Source organism: Cinclus cinclus, chromosome 4 (genome assembly GCF_963662255.1).
Source record: "Cinclus cinclus chromosome 4, bCinCin1.1, whole genome shotgun sequence".
NCBI classification, from domain to species: Eukaryota; Metazoa; Chordata; class Aves; order Passeriformes; family Cinclidae; genus Cinclus; species Cinclus cinclus.
Window position 1 is genome coordinate 59,720,449 of NC_085049.1, and position 26,169 is coordinate 59,746,617.

Genomic DNA, 26,169 nt, shown 5'->3' on the forward strand with positions numbered 1-26,169 from the left:
ATGCTCACTACTCCTCACAAGCCTGTTTCACTCACTTGGTGGAGTGATCAAAGGCTTAACGTGTATGAATACATGAGACTGCTGAAGAGCCAAGTAAGACTTGAAGAGTGATGAACCCTTCCCGCCTCTTCCACACAATGGAGGGAGAAAAAACCCAAATGAAATAAAGACCCAGTGTAACTGAACCAGAATAGAGGTTAGGTCCTTCAAGAGTCAACCAGTGGCTAACTAAAACAGATTCAGCAAAATTAACAAAACCAGTAATTTTAAATGGTGCTGCAAAAGCACGTTTCATTTCAGTTAAACAGGCTTAAGTACATACCTATGTAGCCATTTCATATTTGAAAAGGAACATTAAAATAATACATAGACTACCAAGTCCAAGAAGCCAAGAAATTTGTAAATCTTGTTTCCTTTGATGCAAAGAGCCACCCCGAATAAGAGAAACATTTCAGAAAACCACTTGTAAGTATAGGGATTTGAATTTGCCGAAGTATGCAAGTCTAGCAGATAAAATTATACAGTTTATGTTATCTTGACTATTCATTTGGGGAATTAAACATACAACAATAAGTGCAATTTTCTTACAAAAAGGTTTGAAAGATGGAAAAGCAGACTTAAAAGAGGAAAAAGAAATTCAAATTTTCAAGCAGTGATTATGTGATAAGGGCACACAGAGTTGTGGGAACAGCACAGTCAGCAAGAGAGCATTTATTCCAGTTGTATTTTCTACCAGTACTAGATTTATTTCTCAGCCATCCTGGATATTGATTACAGGAAATATCCAAATATATACTGACTTTCTATTTAGTGCAAGACTTAGCAAGTACAGTATAAAACAACAGCATGCAGTTACCTTTAAAGAAAGCAACATGTACATCATAACCAAAGAGATTTTGGATAAATTAATTACTGGAAAAGCAATAGCTTTGCATATCAATGTCTGGAGTGATATAAAAAAGGAAAAAACCTGACATAAACAAGAAAATGCAATAAACTTAAGGTTTTCAAGAGGCAAACTGCACAACAGAACCAGCTTTTCTAATGAAAGAAAAAAAGAGATGATGCTGAGAATTTACTAAAAGGCTCAAAACAAAAAATAAAAAAGACACAATCACTGTTATAAGGAACAGTGGATACAACAGAAACAAAACCTTTATAAAGGCCTAAAAATAAGGAAATACTTTTGATATTACAAATCTATGCAACCTGACAGGAAAAGGGGTGCAGCACAAACCCACCCCTGTCAATGACCCAAGGCTTGTAACACTGGACAGAAATACACCATTTGTCGTTACTTGTAATAATCTGTGCAAGCCTTCATCATAAACAGAGCCCCACTGTGCAAGACACTTTGGTAAAAGAGAACAAAGCGTTGGTGGATGCAAAGGGATGAAATAGGAATGGTGAGACTGAGCCAGCAGCATTGGGCAGAGTCCATCTCAGCAGCAGGCTAAGCATATCCAATTATTCAGCACAAATCCCAGACAAGAAGGGCTTTGAAGAAATGCATGAAGAAAAACAAAGGTAAATGTGCAGGATTTTGAAAGTGAAGCATTTAATTTAGGAAATTATAAAATTAGCCAGGGTGTACTGATTGGAAGTAAATCTTAAGTTCTTGAAACTGAAAGAAAAAGCAGCAGGATAAAGGCAGATAAAATAATGATGAGTACCTTCTATTTGAAGTGTAAGAAAATAGGAGGTGGGCAGATGAATGTGAAAGAAGTAGGAATGTGAAAATGACTGTTTAGAACAACAAATGTTAGTGACAGTACTCCATCCAAATTGCACTTTACTAAGAATATCAGTTCTTAAATTGAGGTCTGAAGAACCACTCCTGCACAGTCAAAACAGATTTCACTACAAGGACAGGTGAAAAAAAGTACAATGTTTATCTTACTGGAAAATAAATAACTTGTCTGTAGCAAAACGGTAGCAAAGAAAACTACCACTCAATACCATTAAAAAAAGCAGAAGACAGCTCTCCCAGAAAGCCACAGAAACAGTGACAGGCAGCAGAGCTCCAATAAGGAGTAATAAAGTGCTCACCATTATTCCTGAGGTCACTGGTGGCTGCTGCTACCACCGAGGAAAAGCAGCAGCAGATGAATCCAAGAGAAGAAATAAAGGTACAATGCTTGCAGAAAGAGAAATGCCTGCAAGTTAGCAGACCTCTCTTGAGTGATAAGCTGTCAAGTAACACATCAGTATTAAAAAAAAAAAATTACAATCTTATGGACCATGGCAATAAATCATCAATCACAGTTGAGGGGAAAGTAGACAATTAGCACATACTGATGCAATGTCCTCAGATACATAGAAGGTGCTCTATGCAAAGTAATATTCGCTGGCCAAAAATTTGAACAGGGTTAGAGAGGAATAGGTTATTTCATTATTCAGTAATCACCAGGAAAACACCCCCCTACAAACTGTAATATGTGCTGCTTAAACTGCCCATTGCAATAATAGGTACTGTTTATGAATGCTAAACTGAATAAATAAAAGAACATGTAGTGTCTGTAGGCTTGTCACAGACACAACACAGGAAAACATGGTATGAGCTAGCAGCAGTTTAAAAGAGGCAGAAAATATAAACAGCAGCAGTCCGAGCCCCGATGGCATTCCAACTGGATATTACACAATAGTAATATCCAGCTGGAATGAGGTAGTGCCAGTAGTTCCTTTAAAGGACAGACATCACATGGTTCTCCTGAGAGAAGAACTTCCTCCATCTAAGGATTAGATGGGATTCTCCTGAGATCTTAAGGGAAAGGGCTAATGAAGATGATCTGGGCTCAGAACATTGCTGAATCATGGTAAAGGCAATAATATTATTCATTTGCAAGCCACATCTTCAGTTATATAAATCCAGATCAAGCCATGAAAAAAGGGCTGGGATGAGCCATAGATTACTAGAAATAAATCACTAGAGAAATTTTGATCTTTTTTTCACCTGAGGTAGAAATCAAAGGATACAGGCCTTTTTGTTTTGTTTTTCTTTTATTTACATAAACACACCCTCTCCCTTACTTACTTCTTAATCTTCTAAAGGCTCTAGCCTAAAAGCAGAAGAGTAAGTCAACATTAAAGTCTTCTTTGTTAAGACAGATTCAGAATAGACAAGTCTTCTGTTGGCATTACTCTTGTAGCTATTTGTCCAGGAAAGTGAATTTATTGGTAACTATTAGTAACTCCTGTTCCCAGGAACTGCCTCTGAAGGCTTCTGCTCAGAAGAGTGTGGTACCATGTGGCAACACTAAAGAATCCTTATACCTCCCAATGATAAACTGCAACACTTCAAAAGAAGAATAATTAAAGTATAGGACTTAAGACTGCATAAAAAACCTTGCAAAAGAGTTTTATGCACCTATAGCACGAGCATTGTAGTTTTCTCAACAACTTCCTAAAGTTAACATTAAAAAAAATAATAATGGTATTCTGGAAAGCATCAGTTATGAACTATGTCAACTCTGAAATTTTAGTGGTTAAATTTAACTTGGAGAGTTACTCCCCAAGAAAAATCTTAACAATTAAATATAACAATGAATTTACATATGGGATGAGTACATTGCTATTAGTATTATCAGCATTTTAAGTTTTGACAAGAAAATAGAAAGATAACAGAAAATGAACACATTACAAAACATTTTATTATATTTTTGGACTCTAAATGTTACAGGAACAAACTTTAAATGGATCCTCTTGCTATTATATCTATGCAACTAAACCATGAAGTCTTGTATCAGCTCCCTAATCTTCCAATTTAATTGAGAACATCTGACAACTTTAACACATACTGCACTTTCAAAGCACCCCATAAATTTGTCATAATGGTCACAAAATAAGTGGTCTTACAGTCTACTTTACAGAATAATTAGATGACTTGTCAAAGGCCATGCAGGTCATTTCTCACAGCACAGGCATGAAGTCAGAAAAGTCACAGTTCTCATACCTGAACTCAAGTACATGAACTTGCTTTTCCCTCCCATCCCCACCCACCTTTTTTTTTCTTTTTTTTCTCCTTTTGAGCTTCACATTGAGCAGCAGTATCCTTCAGTGAAAGTCCCCATTTCAGAGATTCATGCCAGGATGCTCTCCTCCTCCTTCCCCTCCCCTAGCAGTAAGGCTTTTATGAAGTTGGTCAGTCGCCTTTAATCATCAATAACTTTCTGAAACTTAGCAAGTGTGAGTTCTCAGTAAGAATAAAGGATTTGGAAGCACAAGAAAAGCTGCAATTAACAGCACTCTAGTGCAAAGTAACAACAAAACCATGTTGTGAAATGAGTAACCATGAGAAAAAGAAATATGGCTGAGTTAAGTCTCCTAGTTCTAAGCACAAATCAAAAGAAAATATGGAAGGCACTAGAAACGAGGGGGGGGCAGAAATCACTAGTAAATGAAGAATGAGCAACCAGTTTTTAACATCAACTTTTAATATTTTTTCAAACAGAAGGAAAGTATATGACCCAGATAACAATCAGCTGGCTGAGATAAGACCTGACTGCTCTTGTGCTACAATCAGTTGTGCAGGCAGACCTCAGGAAGGTATATGCAATCTATTTTTACCACCAGTAGCTCAGGTGGTGACAAACTATGCAGCTGAAACACCCAGAGCTTTGGGAAGGCTTTGCCACTTAGCACTGTCTTGTGCTTTCAGCTGGAATTTCAGTATTTCAGACCAGGTCCTACACCGGTATGTCTCCTCCTGTGGCAAGTCTGAAGACAACTTAAGTAGATGTACACCATTAAAGTCACACACTGAGCACTGTCAGAATTTCTCAGAAGAAACTGTAGCTACTTGAGACCTTTCAACTGGAAGGAAATGTCTGTTTTAGGCTCCTCTAGCTGGCAAATTAGGCCAGGGGAAGGGAGGAAACACCCAGTCCCTAGTGCTTCTGCATCATGGGATCATCATCATAATAAAGAAAATCCCATGATATCTCTTCCTATGTCTAGACAATGAGATGGATGTACTTGACATCAGTAATAAATATATGCATTTGAGAACCACTTTAGACAAACTTTAAACTGTTGTTGGTTTTTTTTTATTTACTACTTTGCATAATTAGTAATATCATTTTAGAGGAACTTTCCATCTGAAGCCATGCTCCTGACCAGGCTCCCTCAATTCCAAATAATTTTAAAACCTGAGTTTGCTCTTGCACAGCCTGCAGCCCCCTCCTATGCCTAGCATTTCTCTGTATCACTATTGACACTGGAAGTCAAGAAAGCTAGTCCAGCCAAAAAATGAGCCTGATTAAAATGGGAATGGGGTGAGGGAGGGATTTGCTGGCTAGGTCAGCTATCTAACTCAGTTCAGTCACAGAGAACTACTGCTGGCAGTAAGGGGAGGTGTGGACAAGAAGAATGGCTTCTAAAAAGCCTAATTTAGCCTGGTTGAAATTACCACCATATTTCATCTTCACAACAGATTCCTCAGTGAAGCAGAAATGCTTTACACGGGGCACTCTTCACTCTTTTGTACCTCTACCAGCAAAGAAGCCTTGACCTTTTGCTACACTCCTACCTCCCTCTGCCCTCATCCATTTCACTGCCCCCAGCCCTTGCCCTGCACTTGTCTTTTTCCTAATTTATCCCACAGTGGCACAGAGCAACCAAGGACTGCTATCGAAGTAAAAAAGGGAATTTCACCAATTCAGAGAGGAATTCTGAAAAAGGAGATTTAGTCGTGGCAAGGAGAGAGACAAGTCTATGAAAACCAATGTTGCTGTGAGAGCAACTCAGGACTTTAAAAGGCCTTTTCAGGATGACCACTATTTTTGTTAACTCCCTACACGAGGGCTAATCCACAGCCAGTCTCTGTGCCCCATGTGCAGGCTGTGCCCTTCTGGACATTTGCTCCACTTCCCACTCCCACCCATCCTGGTTTAATGCTGTGGTAGGAACAAGCTGAGGAGGTCAGCTAACCTCAGAATTCTTATTCCCACATCCTAAACAGCTTTGTGCCCACATCTCCAGCTACAGACCTTCTCCCTCAACATGGCTCTAGCCACTTATGCTCGCCCATAGCTTTAGCAATACAAGACTGCTGTTAAATGCTAATTGCTTACTAATGAAAACTAATCATCATGCAATTAAACTTTAATCACTAAGCAGCTGGCTGGGATCCAATCCATAACAATGAAGGCTCATTAATAACTTTTTGCCAAAGTGCTCTATCCATGAAGACTATCCTATACACAGGGTCCAGCTAAGTGTATGAAATTGTTTGAAAAATATTTCCTCTGCTGACAAACGAGCCAGAACACAACAGGGTAAGAGCAGCATAGTATAAATTCGCTAAGGAGGATGGATTTAAGAATCAGGGAACCCAAACTACTTTTCTGGCTCCTTCCGTAACCTCAGGCACAATGTGCTGCAGAGAAAGGACTTCTTTTCTCCAGTTCTTGTCTCTGCAGAGTAACATTCTTCAAGGCAAAAAAAAACTAGTTAGAATTTTGCTGTAGTTTCTAAAATTATTACATGAATACTCATCATACTTCAGTTTTATTTTTACTCATCTTTCTAAATCTAGGGAAATTAATCTAACCTCTTTCAGAACGTATTTCTCTAATTAAAAAATATATTGAGGTTATATAACTAGGTGTATAATGGACAGATGAAAATCTACTTCTGAAAAGGAGAAAGTTTAAAACCTGCTTTCTACAAAGCCACAAAAATGATGAGAGGGCTATGAAGACAGATAGCTGGGGCTCAGCCTGGAAAGAAGGCTTCAGGGAGACCTTATAGACCCAGTACATAAAGGGACTTATAAAAATGATGGAGAGCAACTTTGAACATGGGCAGATAGTGACAGAACAACAGGGAATAGTTTTAAACTAAGAGGAGAGGTTTAAATTAGGTATTAGGAAGAAATTCTTTACTGTGAGGGTGATGCACTGGAATGCTGTACAGAGAAGCTGTGGGTGCCCCACATCCCAGGAAGTCTTCAAGGCCAGGCTGGATGTGGCTTTGAGCAACCTGGTCTAATGGAAGGCGTTCCTGTCAGGTCTCTTGCAACCCAAACCATTCTGTGAATTCCTGATTTTAAAGCAACTTCATACCACCATCAGTAAGTGTGCCAGTTTTGCCTGCAGAATTCCTATCCCAATCTGGCTACTGCATAAAGCCTTATGTGTAGATAACTTTTTATGAACTTGGTTTGCATTGCCATGCTTGGAGAGCTTTTCTTTATTATGAAGGGTAGAACATTAGTATAATTGAAGCATTATTCTTGTTTATTCAGTGACCAAAAATTCAATATAATGCTTATTTTAAAAATAAAATAGAAAAACTGGAGATTTTTTTATTCAAAAAGGTCTTACAAAAGATGGGACACGTTTCTAATAATTCATTAAATATTATATAAAAGAAAATAATGAATTCTTACATTCAGAAATTGACCTCTTTTCAAACTGTGTAAGACAGATGAAAGATGAAAAAAGAAGTATTGTTTCCAAAAAAATCTGGAAAAATACTTTCAAGTCTGTATTTTTGCTCCATTGTAATCAAATATACACCATTTTAAATACAGAGGCATTTACAGAGGCAGGGAGCAGAATAAACTTACATGCTAGTATTTTTCTTCTAACAAAACTAAAGGAATACAGCTGAAATGACAATCATCTGAAATTAGTCTAAGTTTAAAAAAATTGGTTCATTTTAAGTCAACAAAACACCAACAACACAACAACCCTCCTCCAAATTTTTGGGGAATCTTAACAAGCTTTTTACCAGCACAGCTTAAAATGATTCAAGCTAAAATGACACATAAATGGACTGCATTCACTCACTTTTGAAAATTTTAGTAAGAGTTTGGCACCTCTCTGGTAACAGGCAATTACAATCTTACAAAAAAAAGACTGTGCAAGCTTGTGGGTAAGCCAGACAGAAAGCTCTAAGGCTTTGTCTAGAAATCTCCAGCACAGAGAAGGCCCCATTCACATTTGGAAGAGCTTCCTCAAAATTAAGTTACTTAAATGTATTTTTAAATTAAAACTGTACACAGATTATGAGGATCCCTGATGCTTTACAGAAAGGCAAGTGTGGAATGAGCAAGCTGCTTTTTGCATACAAGTTTCCAGTGCTCTTGGCTACAACTAATGTAAGTGGATAAACATCCTATTCTTTCCCAATGCTCCATTGTCAGTAAATCTATTTTCCACTTTCCTCACTCCACATGCAAGACAAACAGTAAATATAAAACCACACACAAGCACAGACAAAAATGCCTGTACTTTGGGATAAACTAATGACAAAGGAGTCTGCTAGTAAAGATGCACATAAAGTATTTCCCTGCATCTTTTCTCTTCCCCATTGCAAAGGGGTCAAGACTGGAGTCTTTCCTCTTACCAGCATCATCTTTATGCTCAAGACCTCAACTAAAATGTGCTAAAATGTGCTTCCTATCACCCGCAGTCCATAATCACCAGTAGGCTGTACCAAATTTACCTCACTTCTACTCACAACAAAACCAAAGAAAACCAACTTAATTTCACAAATGTAATTACTGGCTTCTAACAGTTTAAGATATTGAAACATTTGCATCAGACATGTACATGTGGATTCTGTCTGCTCAGCTCTTTAGCATTTAAGGCTTGTGGTATCAATGCACAGAGCTATATCTAGTGCTGCTGCAGTAGTGATTCACACTTCTAGGTCCCCAAGAGAGGAAAGCAGTGACCTGAGATACAACATGGGCTCCTTCCTCTCCTCTCTGTGAAGGAACACTTTTACAGACCAGGAGTCATGACAGCACAGTTTCAATAGCACAGCAGATGGCAATGCCTTTCTGAGAAAACCAAATCTGAAGTTCATAATTCAGCTGTCTTTCAGAATTTCTCCTCCATCCAAAATTTCATGCTTTCTTATTTTTATAACACTGCAGAAGAATATTAAAGATACTGCCATTTCCTGAGGAATGAAAATGAGTATTACACTGGAGTGTGCACATTTCCAGCTCAGACAACTAGGTATCTGGGCACAGCCTGTCAGTGAAAACCAGGAATTCAGCCACTTTAGGAATAACTGTAGAAAGTGCCTCAAGGTTCTGTGGCAATCCTCATTTGAAGAGCTAAAGCATACTAAAAGCTGTTTCCAGAGATAAAAACAAGCAAACAGTGTTTTCAATGCACCCCTTTTCCAACCATTGCTAGCAGTGATTTTAAATCCATCAATTTCCTCACAGTGAAAAATTTAAAAGCCCCAGTGTCACTTCTTCCTACTCTTGAAATGTGACCCTTCTAATACAGATGTAGGTGTAGAAACACAACTGTTCCTTCCTGTGTGTTGTCAGGCATGTAATTTTTGAAGCAGCAGATTATCATTTAATTTGAACCCTGACCTAACACAGAAATTTACTCGAGTGTTTTTTTGGTTTTGTGCTTTGGTTTGTGGGGGGAGAGCGAGGGTGGGTTTGGGGGAGAAACAAATTACTAAGGTCTGCATGGTTTTCTTCTCTACAAACAAAGATGATGAATAAAAGGTTCTTCTCCCAATAGTATAAAATAGTAGTAGCATAGACCTAAAACCCCTTCAAGTGCTAGTGACACCTGGGCACAATTAAATGTTACAGCTAAGTTGATCTAATGGATATCATTACCAGTGGAAAGGACACTCCCTCTCAGATGCAGAAAATGTGGTTCAGAGGGTAAGCAGAGTCAAATGGCTGATCTGGTATAAAGATCCCCCACCCAAAGCTACTCTTCTGATGGATTAGCTGGCTAAAAATCAACCCACTGTGCAAACGCACAGGTGGTAGATCTAGCACAAGTGAAACAGTGGAAGCAAGTAGCTTGCAAAGAGGATAAAGTAGGATCACTCTTCAGCTGCTCTCTCCTAGTCTGGCTTAGGGGTAAGAGAGCCCACCTGTGCCAAATGAGACTTTCAGAATGAACTGATAGCTTTATACTTGTATGGTACTACAGTACTCAGGTTTCTAGGGCTAGAAACCGTTTTGTTTTGCCAAAGGTAGCTAACCTACCACAATTTTCCCAGTTCATACCAATTCCCTGGCTTAGCCACTTGATTAGCTATGCAGCCAGGAACCTTTCATAAGCAATTACTTACAGAGCGTGGGAGCTTTTTTGTTAGGCTTTGATTTCCCAAATTTGAGAATATAAATAGCTTAAATCCTAGTGATCCCTCCAGGCACCTTTCTTTACACAATTTACAGCTAGGGTCCAGAATGGTAGAGGTAAACAGAAGAAAATTGTTCTATGAAAGCATCAGAGTAAACAAAGTATTATAGAAAGGGAATTTCCTCCACATAAAATACTGTGGAAGGTCAACTACCAGGAGTCTTAAGTCAAGAACAATTTACACCTGTGCAAAACCAGGAGCTGTTCTCTGTGAAATATGGGTAACATGCAAACCTACCTCTAATACTACAACTAACAAAGACACTCAACATGAGGCACAAAGCTGCCACTGCCCAAGAGTCATGAAAAATTCAAGTATCTAGTATTAAGCTGAATAGAAAGAGACTTCAGGCATTTAAGTTCTAAACTTCTCATCACTAAAGTCTATCAGACCTTCAAAACAGGCTTGTTAACAGTCTTAAAGCAGGTAGATTTCTCCACTTTGAGTAAACAGCAGGCTTTGAGAGAATCCATGGAGAGCTGGACAGACAAAATTCCAGACCGATGAGAGAAAACACAGTATCTTCTTCTGCTATACTGTAGATCATGGCCAGGTTTCACCCTTCACCATTTGTTACTCTGAAGTTCACCTGACTGAAAGCCAAGGCAATCTTTTCAATAAGGAGCAACAAAGGAAACAGGTTCCAAGGACTTATATCCATGTATAAGGATTAAAAGATTTCTCAAGATGGGAGAGATGCAGAGGTTGACAAGAAAAAGCATTACATTTTTTTTTTACTTTTTAAAAGAGAGCTTTAGAAGTGGGATAAACAAGCTTTCCTTTCACAGAACACTCCCAGCAGGAACATAAGCTACATTTACCTTCTGCAAGGTCACTTCTGATAAGAGCAGGGGTAGAAGAAAAATACAAACAAAAAAACCCATCCCAACCAGAAGTAATACATGCGCTAGGTCAGAGCCTCTGTCTTGGGAAAAAAAAGTCTTATAAAATAAGTCCTGTAAAAAACAGCATACCATCTCCTAGTGAACAGCTTTTTGGAAAACAATAGCTTGAACTATCTTGGATTCAGCTTAACACAAAGAATGTTCTCTGCATTGTTCTTCTCTTCATTTACAGCTTCATATATTTAATAATGAGAAAAAAAGACCATCAATTCTTCTGAACATTAAAACTGCTGACAACTACCAAAGTGGCTCTATAATTCTTCCAAGTTTTAAAGGTAACCAACACTTCGTCTTCCATGGAAATGAACTTCTCATTAATAGAAAAATGGTGAAAAAATAGACAAGACAGGAAGCTTTCTGGCCACTATCAGTATTTGAAAGAAAACATTTTATAAGCAACAGGATCACCTAGCACTAAGGAGATGGCATTTTTCAGTTTAAGACTTCATCAGAATTGAAACAAAAAAAGTCTGACTGTAAGGCCACAGCACTGTTCCCATGCATTAACAGTTTATGAGAGTTATGGCATTTAGGTTCATCTAATCTGAGTCTCAAAATAAGGAGCAGGATTAAGTCATTCTGCATCTGAGGCAGCTGAATTAATTAGATCAAATTCTCAGAACCAAAAAGCAAAGCAGGGTGACTAGAGTAAAAGGAACACCTTTTTGCCTTCAAGAAAGGCAGATTCTAGCACTTTGGAAACCACCTGGATTGCTGCTTAGCAGATCACACACACCATTTTCAGTCCAGGGTAAAAACAGACTTTAAGGAAAGCTCAAAGCTCAGGAGAGTCGCTTCACAGTTTGATAAACCTTTTTAAGATAGCACTTTCTCAGGAATTCTTCTAGAGCATCTGGTACAATTTGATCTTTGAGCACCTTCACATACATAAGAATCTTTTCTTGAGATTGACTATGGGGCAGCTGTCAAAAAAACTGCAGTAAGACAGACATTTATTCATATAAGAAACAATTTAGCAAGAAAAATTATATTCTGATTCTGGAAAGCATGTGAGAAACAGGTGTTCAGGGGAAAAAAATCTATAATGAGCTTTCATGTGATGACAAATAGGTGAGCTTGTGTGAGAAGAAGAAACACAGAATGGGTTACTTATATCACAACCTCTACATCAATGGCCTTTGGCTAGAGGTTTAAGTTTGCTATTTCTATACTAGAGTGCTGCATAAACAACAGCAACTGAGCCAGATGTCTAAAGAAAATATTTCAACTCACTTAATAGTAGGGATTCAGTTTAAATTGGTGCGTATTTACCCTGTCAGTACCACAGTTTATGTAATTTTTAGTTATGGGAGTATTTAATTTGCACAGAGTGAGTTACATACATGAATTATTCACTTCCAGGATCATGACCCTTCATATACCATATGCAAATGTCCTTCCTTATCCAGAGACATTCCTGTATGCCTGTGCACACATCTCTCTACTTGCTCAAGGTAGGAAGCAGCTATTTGATTTGCACATCTGCTTTTCCATGACAGCAACACTGATGAACCGCATGTCAGAGGAGAAAGGGGAAAATGCACTTGCAAAGCACAGAGGAGGTAAAGAGAAAGCATATGCAACAAGCATAGGAAATCAGCTGTGTGAGCCAGAAGGCTTTCCTCAGGCAGCAGGGCAGGAGAGTTGAGCTCAACAGACCCATTCCACTGCCTGGGGATGGCTTCTGGCAGGCACACCTCTGAATACCCTATGGCCATCTCAGTGCTCCATGTAACCCTCTGTGAGCTGAAGGGATGAGGATATACTGCTTCCAGAGGAGAACCCAGCACAACAGCTGGCTGCAATAGCAAAAGAAAAATGCTAGAAGAAAACCTTTTCCATTATTTTGTCACAGGGATGATAAATTGATTACTCTTATGGATGTTACACAGAGGAGCCCAGCATCATGTTAGCATACTGTGTTTGTATGAGACACAATACAGAACTTTAAACTCTTGATTTGGGAGGGTGACAGTATTAAGCTTGTCCTTGGCAAGCTGTGGGATGAGATGCAAAGGTCAAAGGGACAGCGTGCTAGTGAGGGCACTGTGCTCTTGACTGTGAAATGTGCTAGCCACACTGAGGCACACTTGGAGTCTTACAGAGGTGAGCCAGGGACTCCTGAGGTAACAGAAGCCAACAGGGATACAGCAAGGAAATATCTCAAAGGAATTTAAGGGGTGTTCTGTGGGAAACAGAAAGGTAGAAGCTTCCGCAGATACTGAAGGGTTTGATTTGCAGCCTTAGAAGAAGCTTGGATTGATGTAAAAATAAAAGTACACAGACATTAAGCAGAAAAATTATAGACATATATTTCTATAGCTATAAGCAAGAATATGCCTTAAGTAAGTAAGAAACTGTATTAGATAAGATGGTAAAGAGTTTTATAGTGTAGCAGTGTAATCGTATAGGGTTAACTAAGAGTGTAAATGTTAGAATAGAAGTGTATGTGTGTACGTGTAGCAGTAATTAACTGGACAAAAGTATATGCAATATGGCAGAATTAAGTAAAAGTGATAGGTTAGGAAAACAGAATATACTTCATAGCAACTTTCTATTGAATCAAAATGGTATATATAGCCTTGTAACCAAGAAACTCAGGACCACTTTGGCTATGGCTGACTTATAGCACCTCACTATCTCAGGATCTGGAGTTTGATGTATTTTGAAACATTAAATCATCCTTAGCACCACTGTAGTTCTATCCCTCCATTTAAAGTGACCAATATAGTGTTCCTCTAGGAAGGTGATGCAGTCAACAGCCTGGCCAAGGTGCCTTTACACCAGTGCACATAGCACAGGCAACAAGCAGGAGCTGGAAGCCACCATGCTGATGGAAAGTTATGATCCTGTTGCCATTACTAAAACTCACTGGGACAAATTGAGTGTGACTACCAATAGCCATGAGCTGTCCAGAAGAGACAGAAAGGATGGAGAGGTAGAGGGATTGTCCTCTACATCAAGGGGTGCATGGAGTATGAAGAGCTGTCTCTGAAGAACAGCCACGAGCAGGTTGAAAGACCAGGTAAAAATCAGACACTGAGGCAACATAAGGAACCTTGTGGCTGGGGTCTCCTACAGCTGTCTGACCAAGGGGAGCCTACTGACAAAGCCTTCTTGCCCCAGTTATAGGAGGCATTGTGCTCACATGCTCCAGTCCTGTTGGAAGGACTCTGGCCACCTCCCTATGTACTGGGAAAGTACTAAGGCAAACTGCAGGCAATCCAGGAGACTCCTGCAATGCATGGGGGATAACTTCTTGAGCCAGCTGATAGCCCTACCAGAGGGAACCAGATACTGGATTTGATGATCACCAGTGTAAATGAACTAAGTTGGGACGTTAAGATGGGAGGCAGCCTGGGTTGGAGCAATCATGCATTGGTGGATTTTGCAGTCCTGAGGGATGTGGGTCAGATAAGGAGTAAAGTTAGGCCCCTGAACTTCAGGAAAGCAAACTTGCAGCTCTTCAAGGAGATAGTCAATAGGGTACCCTGGGAGACTGCCCTCAGGAACACAGGAGCAGAACTGAGCAGCAGACTTCTACAGAAGTCTTCCATAGAGTTCAAGAACCAGCAATTCCCAGGTGGAAGAAACTGAGCAAGGAAAGCAAGAGACTGGATGGCTTAGTAGGGAACTCCTGGTCAAACTAAAGGGAAAGAAACAAAGACACAGGTAGTGAAAACATGGACAGGTAACATGGGAAGAGCATAGTGATGAAGTTTAGTTGTGCAGGGATGGTTTGAGGAAAACCAAGGCAAAGCTGGGACTGAACCTGAAAAGGAATTCAAGGAATAACAGGAAGGGCTTCTATAGGTAGCTAACCAGAAAATGAAGGAAAAAGAAGGTGTACCCCCACTCTAAACAATGCTGGCAAACAGCTAACAATGGACAAGAAGGCTGAGGTACTCAGCAACTTTTCTGCCTCAGTCTTCAATGGTAACCTGTCTTCCCACACCTCTCAAGTGGATGGATGACAGGATGGGGACCAAGGCAGGCAAGTGTCCTTCCCACTGTATCCAAAGATCAGGTTCACAAATGCCTGAGGAACCTGAATGTACACAAGTCTACAGGATCCAAAAAGATGTATCTCAGATTCCTGAGAGAGTCTGCTGATGCAATTCCTAAACCACGCTCCATAGTATTTGAAAAGTTGGCAGTCTGGAGAAACCCCAGGTGAGTGGAAAAAGGGAAATATTGTACACATCTGTAAAAGGGCAGAAAGGGGGACCCTGGGAACTACCAACCTGCGTGGGAAGATAATAGAACAGATCGTCCTAGAAGCTCACAGGGAGGTGATTCAGGATAGCCAACACAGCTTTACCAAAGGGCAAGTCCTGCCTGACCAGCCTAGTGGCTTCCTATGATGGAGTGACTCCTTCCTCCCTGGGAAAGGTTGAGGATTTAATTTGTATGTAATGCTTTTGAGATATAAGGCTTTTTACAGTCCCACACAACACCCTTCTCTCCAAACTGGAGGGTGATGGATTTGATGGACCAGGAATTGGTTGGACAGTTGTATCAAGGGGGGGTAGAGATCAACAGCTCAGAGTCCCAATGGGCATCAGTGAGCAGTGGTGTCCTTCAGGGTTCTGTACTGAGACCAGTGTTACTTAATGACTTCATTAATGACACAGACGAAGAGATCAAGTGCACCCTCAGCAAATCTGCAGGTAACACCAAGCTGAGTGGTGCTCTTCACTCACCTGAAGAATGGGATGCCAGCCATAGGGATCTGAACAGACTGAAAAGTGGGCACATGGAAATCTCATGAGGCTTAACAAGACCAGGTGCAAGGTGCTGCACCTGGGCTGGGACAACCCCCCTATCAAAACAAGCTAGGGGATGAAGGGATCAAGGGCAGTCCTGCCAAGGACTTGGGGATACAGGTGGATGAGAGGCTGGACATGTCCCAGCATTGTGCACTCTCAGCCCAGAAGGTCAGTTGTATCCTGGGCTGCATCCAAAGCAGGGTGGGCAGCAGGATGAAAGAGGGGATTCAGCCCCTCTGCTCTGGTGAGACCCCACGGGCAGTGCTGCATCCAGCTCTGGGGTCCTCTGCACAAAAAGGCCTGTTGGAGCAAGTCCAGAGGAGGCCACCAAAATGATTAAAGGGATGGAGCACTGCAAGAACTGGGATTGCTCAGTCTGGAAAAGAGAAGGCTTCAGAGTGATTTAACTGTGGCCTTCCAGTACCTGAAGGGAACATACAAGAGAGAAGTTATTTACAAGAACATGTAGTAACAGGACAAGGGTGAATGGTTTCAAACTGAGACGAGGTTTAGCTTAGATATTAGGAAGAAATTCTTTTACTATGAGGGTAGTGAGGCACTGGAACACATCATCCAGAGCAGTTATGAATGGTCCATCCCTTAAAGTGTTTAAGGCCAGATTGCATGGAGCTCTAAGCAGCTTGGTCTAGTGAGAGGTATCCTCACCCACACCAGGGGGTTTGATCTTGAAGGTCACTTCCAATTCAAGTCATTCTATGATTCTATAACAAAACCAAATGTACACACAAGACAATGGCCCCCGACTCTGAAAGTTCAGTTTTATAAGCAGATTAATAACAGACCTAGACAGAACAGTGGAGAGCACGAAAGACTACGTATTACTGATCATATGCAAAAGTAAGCAGTATCTCTTGCAGCCTTAAATAGGAAGACTTAGGAAGAAATAATTTTAAAATCAAATGAGATTGTGAATCTGAGTGACAAGAAAATCAGAATAAAATGACAGACAATGGATTAAGGATGACATAGATTAAAAGCCATGTTTTAAAGTGAGATTTTGAAAACTCACTATGAATTCAAGAACAATTTTTAAGTTTGTGCCAGAAGAACACGAATCTGGAGAAAAAAGGAAGCTCTACAAAACTCTGGAAGAAAGTGATTGAGTTACCAAAAGCTACTCAAAAGCATGGTATGCCAGGATAAAGGGAAGAAAAGCACAAGCAAACTTCAATGAGCCCCACAGAAAAAGCATGAAGTAATGAACAACAGCCTCTGAGGAATACAATGGAAAGCAAGGAGGTAATCAAAAGACACAGGCAGAAATCAAAGGTGGAACAACACTTCAAAAGCAGCACAGCTGATAGTGACAATGCAGTCAACAGAAAAATGGAAAATTAGCACTGGATCTGAACCTTAACCAGGAAAAGATCACTGTAAACACTGATTACAATTGCAGTAGAGCACAACTGAAGCCACAGTGGAGGACAAGAGCCCCAGACAGTGCACTCAAAGAACTTTGAGATGAAAAAAGGAAAAGGAAATTAGGTCGTTGCAAAGGCAAGAGAGGCCACAAGCATTTTGTACACCTTAAAAAAAATAAAAAAAAACAAAAGAAAAAACCCCACTTATTTCTACTGGCATTATGAAGGAAAAGACAGAGGAGTTGAGCAATTCATAGAGGGAAAAAGGCAGAGGAAAAGAACACAGAGTTCAAGGGAGATAAGGAGATATTTTTCTAAGGTGCCATAATGGCAGATGAAATGGTTAAGAAGAGGCAAAAAAATATTTTACTTGTAAGGAGGAGATGATTGTAAGTGGAAGAAAGTGATAAAGGGTAAGCCAAAGCACATTCAGTCAGAAAGTCATAAAGATTGCATGCAGAGAAAGAACTAGATGCCAAATGACATGCAAAACCCAGATAAAAATGTGGATAAAGGGCTGCTATTATTTAACAAGTTTGATTAGAGCCTCTCAACACAGCATGTTTTAGCACAGCTGGGCTTATGTCTTTTGCACAGGGACACAAAAAGGATCACTGGAGAATAACTCAAATGGTTCAAGAACTTGTAGAGAGGGCATTTGCTATTGGGAAAACCAGAATCCTAAGTGAAAGACAAACCCTACACACAGTAAAAAGGGAAAATCAGTCTGGAGAGATACAAATTCAAGATATTGGTGAACTACCAGACAAATGAAAGCATGGCCACATTGCGAGTAGAATTCAAACTTGGGTGGTGGAGAACCTGAAAGAAACTTTGCAATTATAAGAGATAAGAAATTCATCAGTTGCATCAGAACAAGCACACAGGCACACCTCAATGAAAACCAAATGAAATTAACTGACTAAGTTTAATGAGAGACTAGAAACAAGAATGCAAGCCAAATCAAGTTAGGGCAAAGAGGCATGTAATTACTGTCAAAGAACAGTTGAGTGAAAATTTAGAACAAGCCAGGAATCAAACTTGAAGAGAAAAAGCTCATGGGGAGGAAACAAGCACACCCTATGTAACAATACAGAGGAAAGAAGATAAAAACTGGATCCCAACACTGTTTAGAAAAGGAAGAACCTGAAGGCAACAGGAAAAAGCAGTTCTATGCCTCTTCCACGGTCTGACCCAAGACAAAGAACAATACAAAAAAAAGATAACCATAAAAAAAGGGATTCAGGATACTGATGGCAAAGCAAGGCACGTAACTGTGGTTTTAAAGCATCAGCTTCTGCCTCAGGAAATCAAGAACAGTGAGTGTGTCCATCCACAACCAGGCATTTGTGAATGAAATTTTTCCTTCGTCCCTCCTTTAATTTTACCTGTTTCTTCTCATTCATTCTATACTCGCACTCTGAAGAAAGTCAATTATCAGTATCATTTGTGAATGCTGCATTCATCAATACCAAACCCACATATATTTCACTCAATGCTTACAGACCTTTGGGCAATTCTGCTCTACCCACCTTATTTTGTAAGGACTGAAATTTCTCCTACGGTTCTGTAACAGGTATTACAGTGCAGAGTAACTCATGCTGGAAGGAGCCCCTGCTGAAAGCAGAGCCAACTTTGAAGGCAGACCCACCTTCAGGTGTAAAGCTGCTTAGGGCTTTGCCCAGAACCAAATTTTGCATCTCCAAAACCAGGGAATTCCACAGCTTTTCTGTCATTTCCCCTCCCTCAATCCAATTTCTGACTAACCTCACTGAAATTTTTTGCCTAATTGAACTGGAATTTTCTTTGCTGCAATTTGTGTCTGCTACCACTTGTCCTTTCACACTCTGCTTCCAAGAAGAGCCCTAGAGGACATTAAATATCTAACAGAATAGAAGAAGGAAGGGCAAAGAGATCACTATAGTCATGAGAATGCCTCTGGACATCTACAACTTTTACTAGGTAATAAGCACCCAGCTTTTTGATGCCCAAAAAAATCTTATTTGATCAAGTGTGACAGAGATCTAAAATGAGGCCATCAAAAGGACATCACTAGAAAAAAAAATATAGAACATGGTTGGTTGTCTAAGATGAGAGAAGAACAAGGAAAAACAGTATTCCAAATGGCATATTTCTTAATGAAAGAAAACAGTTTTGTATAGCAAGGTTAGCTACTCACCATCTCTCTTGCAATCTCCACAGCTTCCTGCAGCCCATAGAGCCTGCCACAGACCAGGTAGATCCCATTGGCCCAGAGAATACAACCCTCATGGACCCAAAATTCATTGCTGTCAAGAGGTAGTTCAGGAATTTGTAACTCCAGCTCAGTGCCACTTTCTGAAGTGGGCATAGACGGTTTTGAGTCCAAAGGAGTCTTTTCACCACCACTGCCACCATCAGTGGTTGCTTTTTTACAAGAAGCTCCCCTTGAAAGTGACCGAGAGGCACCGCTACAGTCCTCAGAGCGGTGCCGCCTCTTAAAGCGGGGATGAGCAGCCAGGCTTCTTTGTTCTTTCTGTTGTTGCTGTTCCTCCTCCTCTTCAGTATCTGTCTTGGAACCATTAGAAGCACTTTTGTGCCGTACCTTGACCTTGCTCTGCATTTCTGTGGCCCTCTTTGGAGGTGGATTCTTGGGCAAGGTAGCTGCATAATCCTGGGGGTAGAAAGGACCAAAGAGGTCACCCATGTTACGGTAGCTGGCCCATTTGCCACACAGGCAGCAAACCAGATGCCCCAAGACAGAAGACTCCGTTACTACAGGGCCTTGCAGCATGAAAGTTGAGGTGGGCAGCGCTTTGCTCTCCGCATTGCTAGGAGGGGGTGTTGAAGACCTCTGTCCTTTCCGACCCCTCACCAGTTTGTTCTGCTCCTCTTCCTCCGCATTTATGATTGTGCACACAGCGCCTAATTCACACTTGTTTACCACATGAATATAAGGGAAAAAGGACTTATTCTTGGAGTCAGTTTTATCTACAGACTGAGTAGCATACTTAAGCTTGATCTCTGGTTCTTGAGGCTCCACGATGGGAGCAGCCCGTCTAGGCTTCCGCTTCCGTGGCTGCGCTGCAGGTTTTCGCCTCTCCCTCCTTTGCCTCTTGGGCTTTGGCTCACCAGCACCCACCCCTTCTGCAGGCTGTGATGGTGCTGGTGGGGGAGGTGGGGGTACAGGCAGCTGCTGCTGTTGCTGCTGCTTCTTCTGCTTGTTCACACTCCCAATTGGCCTCCCTTTTTTCTTTCCAGAGGGGAAATATCCCTTCGGAGGGAAACCGTCTGGCTTGGGTGAAATGTTTGTCACATCTCCATCTTTTTCCTCAGACTTTGGATTTGGTTCAGAAATGAACACGCTGGAAGGGGAAATAGTTTTTGAGTCAGAAAAGGTCAGAGTTCCAGCTCCACTTACAGATCCATCGGACCTTCCCTGACCACCTGACTTCTGAGAAGGTGGTGGTGCTGCACTGGGTCCTGCTCCTTCTTTGCCAATACTGGCAGTTTCAGGGACCTCTTTTTTGTTTTTATCATCCTCGCTGCTTTGCCATTCTTCTGAAGATCTTGGAACAGTTTTTTCACCTTTTTCAGTTGTATCCTGGCTTGCTGGCCCCACTTGATCTGACATCTCTCCTTTTCTCTTCTCAGCCTCTGGTCCGTGTCCAGCCACATTTCCTCCTTCAGGTCCACTCTTGAGGGACAGGATGTCATCAAGAGTGACAGTATCTGGACCAGTTTCAGCACTGTTGGTAGAAACACTCCTCCTGATATTGGGAGATGTAATTTTTTGAACAATAGCTTCCAGTTTTAATCCTCGCCCCTTTCTTGGGGGCAGTATTTTGGTCTTCGCCGGGCTCGTGAGGGAAACAGCAGGACAATTCCTATTATCAGGACTTGGCAGGTCCTTGAAGGAATCTCCCTTTGCAATTGACTTGCCAGCATCTTGGCTTTGAGAAGAATGGGCATAGGAGTTGTATGTTTTATCGGCTCCTTCTTTTGCTGAAGTCATCAGTCGCCCTTTATCTTCACCACCACTGTTCTTCATATCATGTGGCTGTCTTTTGGTAGGGATAGGAGAGATGAAAGAACGGACCCTCCTCCTCATGATCAATGGGTTTTGAGGGGACTGGTCTTCCTGGCCAGGGAGCCTAAGCATAGCATTGCTAGGCTTGGGCAAATCTGTAGATTCCTCTCGTCGATGCCCATCGCTTTCTTGAGGGCAAAATCTTTTTTGGTTGGCTGCTCCAAGAGGGCCGCTGCTTTTGGCAGGAGAAGTTTGCCGAGAGAGGTCCCAACCAGATTCATGATGCTGCAACTTCTGGTTGCCATGTTTCAGTTCAGTGCATTTGCTCTGAGTACTGTCACTCCCCATGACACAGCGCCCAGCTTCCTGACTTCCAGTATCATGGTAAGAGCTACCTTGAAGGTACATCATTCCATCCTTGTCATTTTTTAAGGGACTCCTTACTCTTTCCAGAAACTGCTGTTGTCTTGGGCTCTTCCTTGCTCCTTCCTGCCTGTGCTGAGCTGCAGCAATCACACCCTGAGCAGCGCTGCTTGCCCAATCTTTGTACTCTTCTTGCTGTTGCTGGTATATCTGTCTCTTGTAATGATACTGGGAATTCAGGCTCTGGCTGGGGTCACCAAAAGCATGAGGCCTAGCATTTGTGTGATATGCTGAAGCCAGAGATGGGCCTTCTGAATTCTGAGGGTAGACAGAATGCAAAGAACTCCTGCTAACTCTTTCAGACAGTGTCATGTGTGGGTTCATGTGATGCAGATCTGCCCCTGGGCCTCTGCTTCTGCCTGGTGACATTTTCAGCTTATCAGCAAGATCCTGATATTGAGAGGGTGATTTACCCCTTCCAGTTCTGCCAGGTCCTCGTCTCATCTGTGTCGATCTGCTGTCCTGCTGGGGCATGTAGTCTGGAGCAGCATCAGAGACTGCAGCTCCAGGGCTGGCATTGCCTCGAAAAGATTCATGTTTGATGCCAGCAGGATGACAATGGTCTCCTGTTTTTTTATTATTGAGACTAGCTGAGCTCTTTGACTGCTCAAAATCTTCTTCCTTTATTTGCCCACTGTGAGCTTTCATCTTCGTTTCCATGGATACTAAACCACCAGGGAGTATTACTGACTGGCTCAAGCCGGGAGCAAGACGTTCACTCCTTCCACTTCTGGCCTCAGGACCCATGTGCCCCATGGGGTGAGAGCCAGGATCTCTTACAAGTTGCCTTAATGGAGATATGTCACAGATCACTGATCTCCTCTCTGAGAGTGCTCCTGCCTCATGGGCAGCAGCCTGAGACTCCATATCAAACTTTCTAGCAATAGGGTAATCAGCTAAATTTATCTGCTTCATGTCTGGAGCTGCACTGCTAGACTTCCTATCCCAGGGACCCCAGTGAGGGCCTTCCAGGAGGGACCCCATGCTTTTGTTTAAGAGACCTCTATTGGTCAATTCGTTGGTTTGACTAATTAAAACATTGGGCCTCATGGCTCCCTCCAAACTCCCAGCCATCCCAGAATGCTCCTGAGCATTCCTAGAATACCTTCTGTCTGGATGATGGTGGTACCCCTGTAAAACCTCTTGTAGGAGGCTAGGAAACTTCTCATTACGGCCTTTGCGCTCACCATGCCCTGGAAAATCCCCCTTTTCTTGACCAGATGGATACTGTGGAAAGCCACCAATACTTCTTTGTATACCAGGTGCTATATTATCCTTGTAGCTGTATCTTAAACTGCCAGGAGACTTGGAAGATTCTGTTCTTGCAGGAAAATTTGGCCCAACAACTGCATGACCAGACTGGCTATTCCCCTCCCCATTATGGTTAGTGTTATCACCACTTTTGCTCCCTTTACCTCCTCCTTGAGTTTCTTGCTGTGTCCCTGTATGCCCAGCTTCTTTTGCTGCACTAGTGCTACCTGGTGCCTGAGGGGCTGTGGAAGCATCATCTTGTGCAGGTTTATCTTGTCCACCTGACTTTTCTACTCTTCCTGTCATGGCTTCCCGGGAGACAATCACCCCAACTGCCTTTTCATTCACTTTTGGGGCATTTTCCACAGCCACCACAGCCTCCTTCCCATCAGGGGAGGTCACATCTTCCCTAGCTGCAGGACTGCTGCTGAGTTTTGATGGCTCATTCTGAGACCCTTGTGCTGGTGAGGAGTTGGGTCTCTCTAAATTGCCCCCTTTGTAAGTGGTGTCTGAGCTGGTGCTCTGGCCACTCAGCTGTCTCACCCTCTCCCCATGATCCTCTGAACTACTGGAACAGCCACCATCCAGGGACTCTGCCATGGGAGACTTGAGTTGCTCCTCTGTCTGGGAGGAGCCTTCTGAGTTGGTGCAGCTGTCGGCCTTCTTGGAAGAGGATGATCTTTTAGAACTTTTTTTCTGAGGTGCCAAGGCATCTGAGAGCAACATGTGCTGGACTGTGTTGGGCAGATTGGCAACTTGAGAACTTAGAGCACTCAGGCTGCTCAGTCCTGGGTCTGTGAGCCTTTTTTCCTGCAGTCCTTCCAGTCCAAAACCCTTGAATCCACTTGCATGAGCATTGGGGCTTGGCATCATAGATGGTGTAGGACTAAGCTGAGGCATCATCTGCAGGATTCGGTTTCTAGAACCCATGGACATGTTGCCTTGCCCACACTGGAGATTTTCTCCACCTGGCATGAGTGGAGAAGGGGTAGAGCTGCAGCTTGGAGACTGAACCACAGATGCAGCAGGAGACGGATTAGAGATTGGGCTGAAGTTTTGGTGGAACTGCATCGGTGACCTTACAGGAACTTCAGTCTGGCTGTACTGTCCCACTTGACTTTGAAGAGAGAGTTTGGTGGCAGCATTTGAATACTGCATTACGTGCTGAGGTGGGTGCTGTTGCTGCTGCCCCTGCTGCCCACTTTGGGGCAGCTTAGACTGTTCAAAGCTTTTCATCGGTTGAGTTTGAAAGCTGTAGTTGGACTGGGTCCCATAGCCCTGCGCATTGGAACCCACAGCATGGCCTTCGTACTGCGATCCAGAATTCACATTGTAGCTCCCGTCATAATTCTGTCCTGACTGGCCAAAACGCTGTGGGGAAGGGAAAGAGGAGGAGGAGGATGACGAAGGTGGCTGATAGTGTTGGCTGAACTGACCCACTCGTAACTGGTAGCCTGAAGCAGAGGAAGGCAGTGTGGATGGACGCTGCATTGGCTGCAAGTGTGAGGTGCTAGAAGCAGACTGGCTGGAAGCCTGGGGTAAAGGCTGATGAGATTGATAGATCTGCTGTCTCAGCTGCTGCACCTGCTGCTGCTGGCTAGAAGCCTGCTGCTGATACTGGGCACTCCCTGGAGAAAAAGGACCAGTATAATCCTGTTGATAGTGGGATACACCCCCAAGGGTCGAGTGCTGTGTTTGGAACTGGCCCACATGTCCCTCACTCCCATACTGACTCCCAAAGCTACTCCCTTGAGGGGGCCCATAGCTCTGTACCGGTCCAGAAGGCCTGCGCTGAGGTGGCTGCTGCCCTCCTGACACCACTGGATCTTTGTTGGCAGCCATATAGTAAAACTCTCCTGCTTCTTTTCTGAAACCTTGGTAGCTCTGATGGCCAGAGCTCTCACCAGGCATTGCTGTAGAGGCTCCTGCTGCTCCACGACGTCCACTGCCAGCACCTCCTCCAAAGCTCTGGAACATCTGGGCCTGCTGGCGGGGGCTGAACTCTTCCAGTCGGGATGAAGTGTGCACTTCCTGCGGGTAGCTCTGCTGGTTTCCGTGATAACTACTTTGCTCCCGAAAGGACTGCATGCTGTTCAGCAGCAGAGCAGTAGCTCGAAAGCCGTCCTAAATATGAAGAAAAAAGAGGGAAAAAAAAAAGGTATAATATGTTTCCCAGTTACACCAGTACCCCACTCAATTTCCCTGCTTTAACAACAATTAATATTAAGTATTTCTTTTCTAATTCCTGGTACAAACGTTAAACCTTCTTCTTGCAACCTGCCAACATTCTAGGCAATGCAGGCCAGTAGCCTACTACCAGTTGGCTAACAGTAGTTGTGCATTTCTAGCATTATTATTATTTCCCCATTATTACTCACTAACTGTCTGTGTTTATATGCCCCTGAAGAGAGAAACTTCCAATATTTGCAAAGCAAAGGAGAGCAGTCTTCACCGTCCAGCTATTCCCTATGGCTAATATTGGGAGTAATCCAAATATTTTGCTACCATGCTTAAAGACATGACAAGAACCCTGCAGCGCTTTCAAATCACACTTGGATTTACCACAAGAATGGTATCCAAGGTCCATGTTTCACACTGGGACAGATCTCTATAGGCAAGCACTCCAGATACAATTGACCAAAGCTCAAACCAAGATAACCCGATGAAACAATCTAGAGCGTGTGAAAGAACTGGCACCAGCATACTGAGTGCTCAGCTCCTGAGTAATTCCAGTGACACTCCTAGGTGAAAACCAACACAAGACAACACATCGCATTTCCCCCCCCCCCCCCCCCCCGGCCATCTGCTTTGCTTTACAGGAAGAAAAGTTGAAATAAGTTCACTCTACTTGAGCAAAACAGTCTACAGCTTCATCCCTCAGGACTTCTATATTACCTTAAATGAAACATAACTGAAACATTTGCCAGTCAGAATATTTATTTTGGAATACTGTGTATGATCACCTACATTTACATAATCAACTCATAAGTAAACAAACTCCAGGAAGGCTCTCCCCTGTATTTAAATATATTATTCAATACGTGGAATTATGACTCACCCTCAAGGACTGGACTACAGCTGCAGAATAGCTTGGGGACTCTGGCTAGCCCCTCTATAAAATCCTGTCACATCACTAGATTCATCAAGAAAAGTACGATAATGAACCAGCACGTGCATGTACACTGCCTTTAAAAACCAAAGCCAAACAAAGACAAACACCAAAACCAACCAAACAAAACAAACCCCCCAAATTAACAGATGACAAAAGCATTTCATGTCTGAAACACCTT

General features: G+C 42.2%; 1 protein-coding gene across 4 annotated transcripts in view; it reads right to left on the reverse strand.

Annotated features, from left to right (window-relative positions):
- TCF20 (transcription factor 20) overlaps nt 1-26,169 on the reverse strand; it is a 65,053-nt gene that overhangs the window by 21,301 nt on the left and 17,583 nt on the right. For 3 of the 4 annotated variants that reach the window (XR_009933175.1, XM_062492245.1, XM_062492244.1), the window contains exon 2: nt 19,376-25,003. Coding sequence is in view for 2 of the 4 variants with exons in the window: in XM_062492245.1 (XP_062348229.1) it covers nt 19,376-25,003 (5,628 nt within the window). In the remaining 2 variants the exon portion in view is untranslated. Of the gene's footprint in view, nt 1-19,375; nt 25,004-25,937; nt 26,001-26,169 lie in introns of those variants that run through there. The other variant, XR_009933176.1, reaches the window with a different exon arrangement.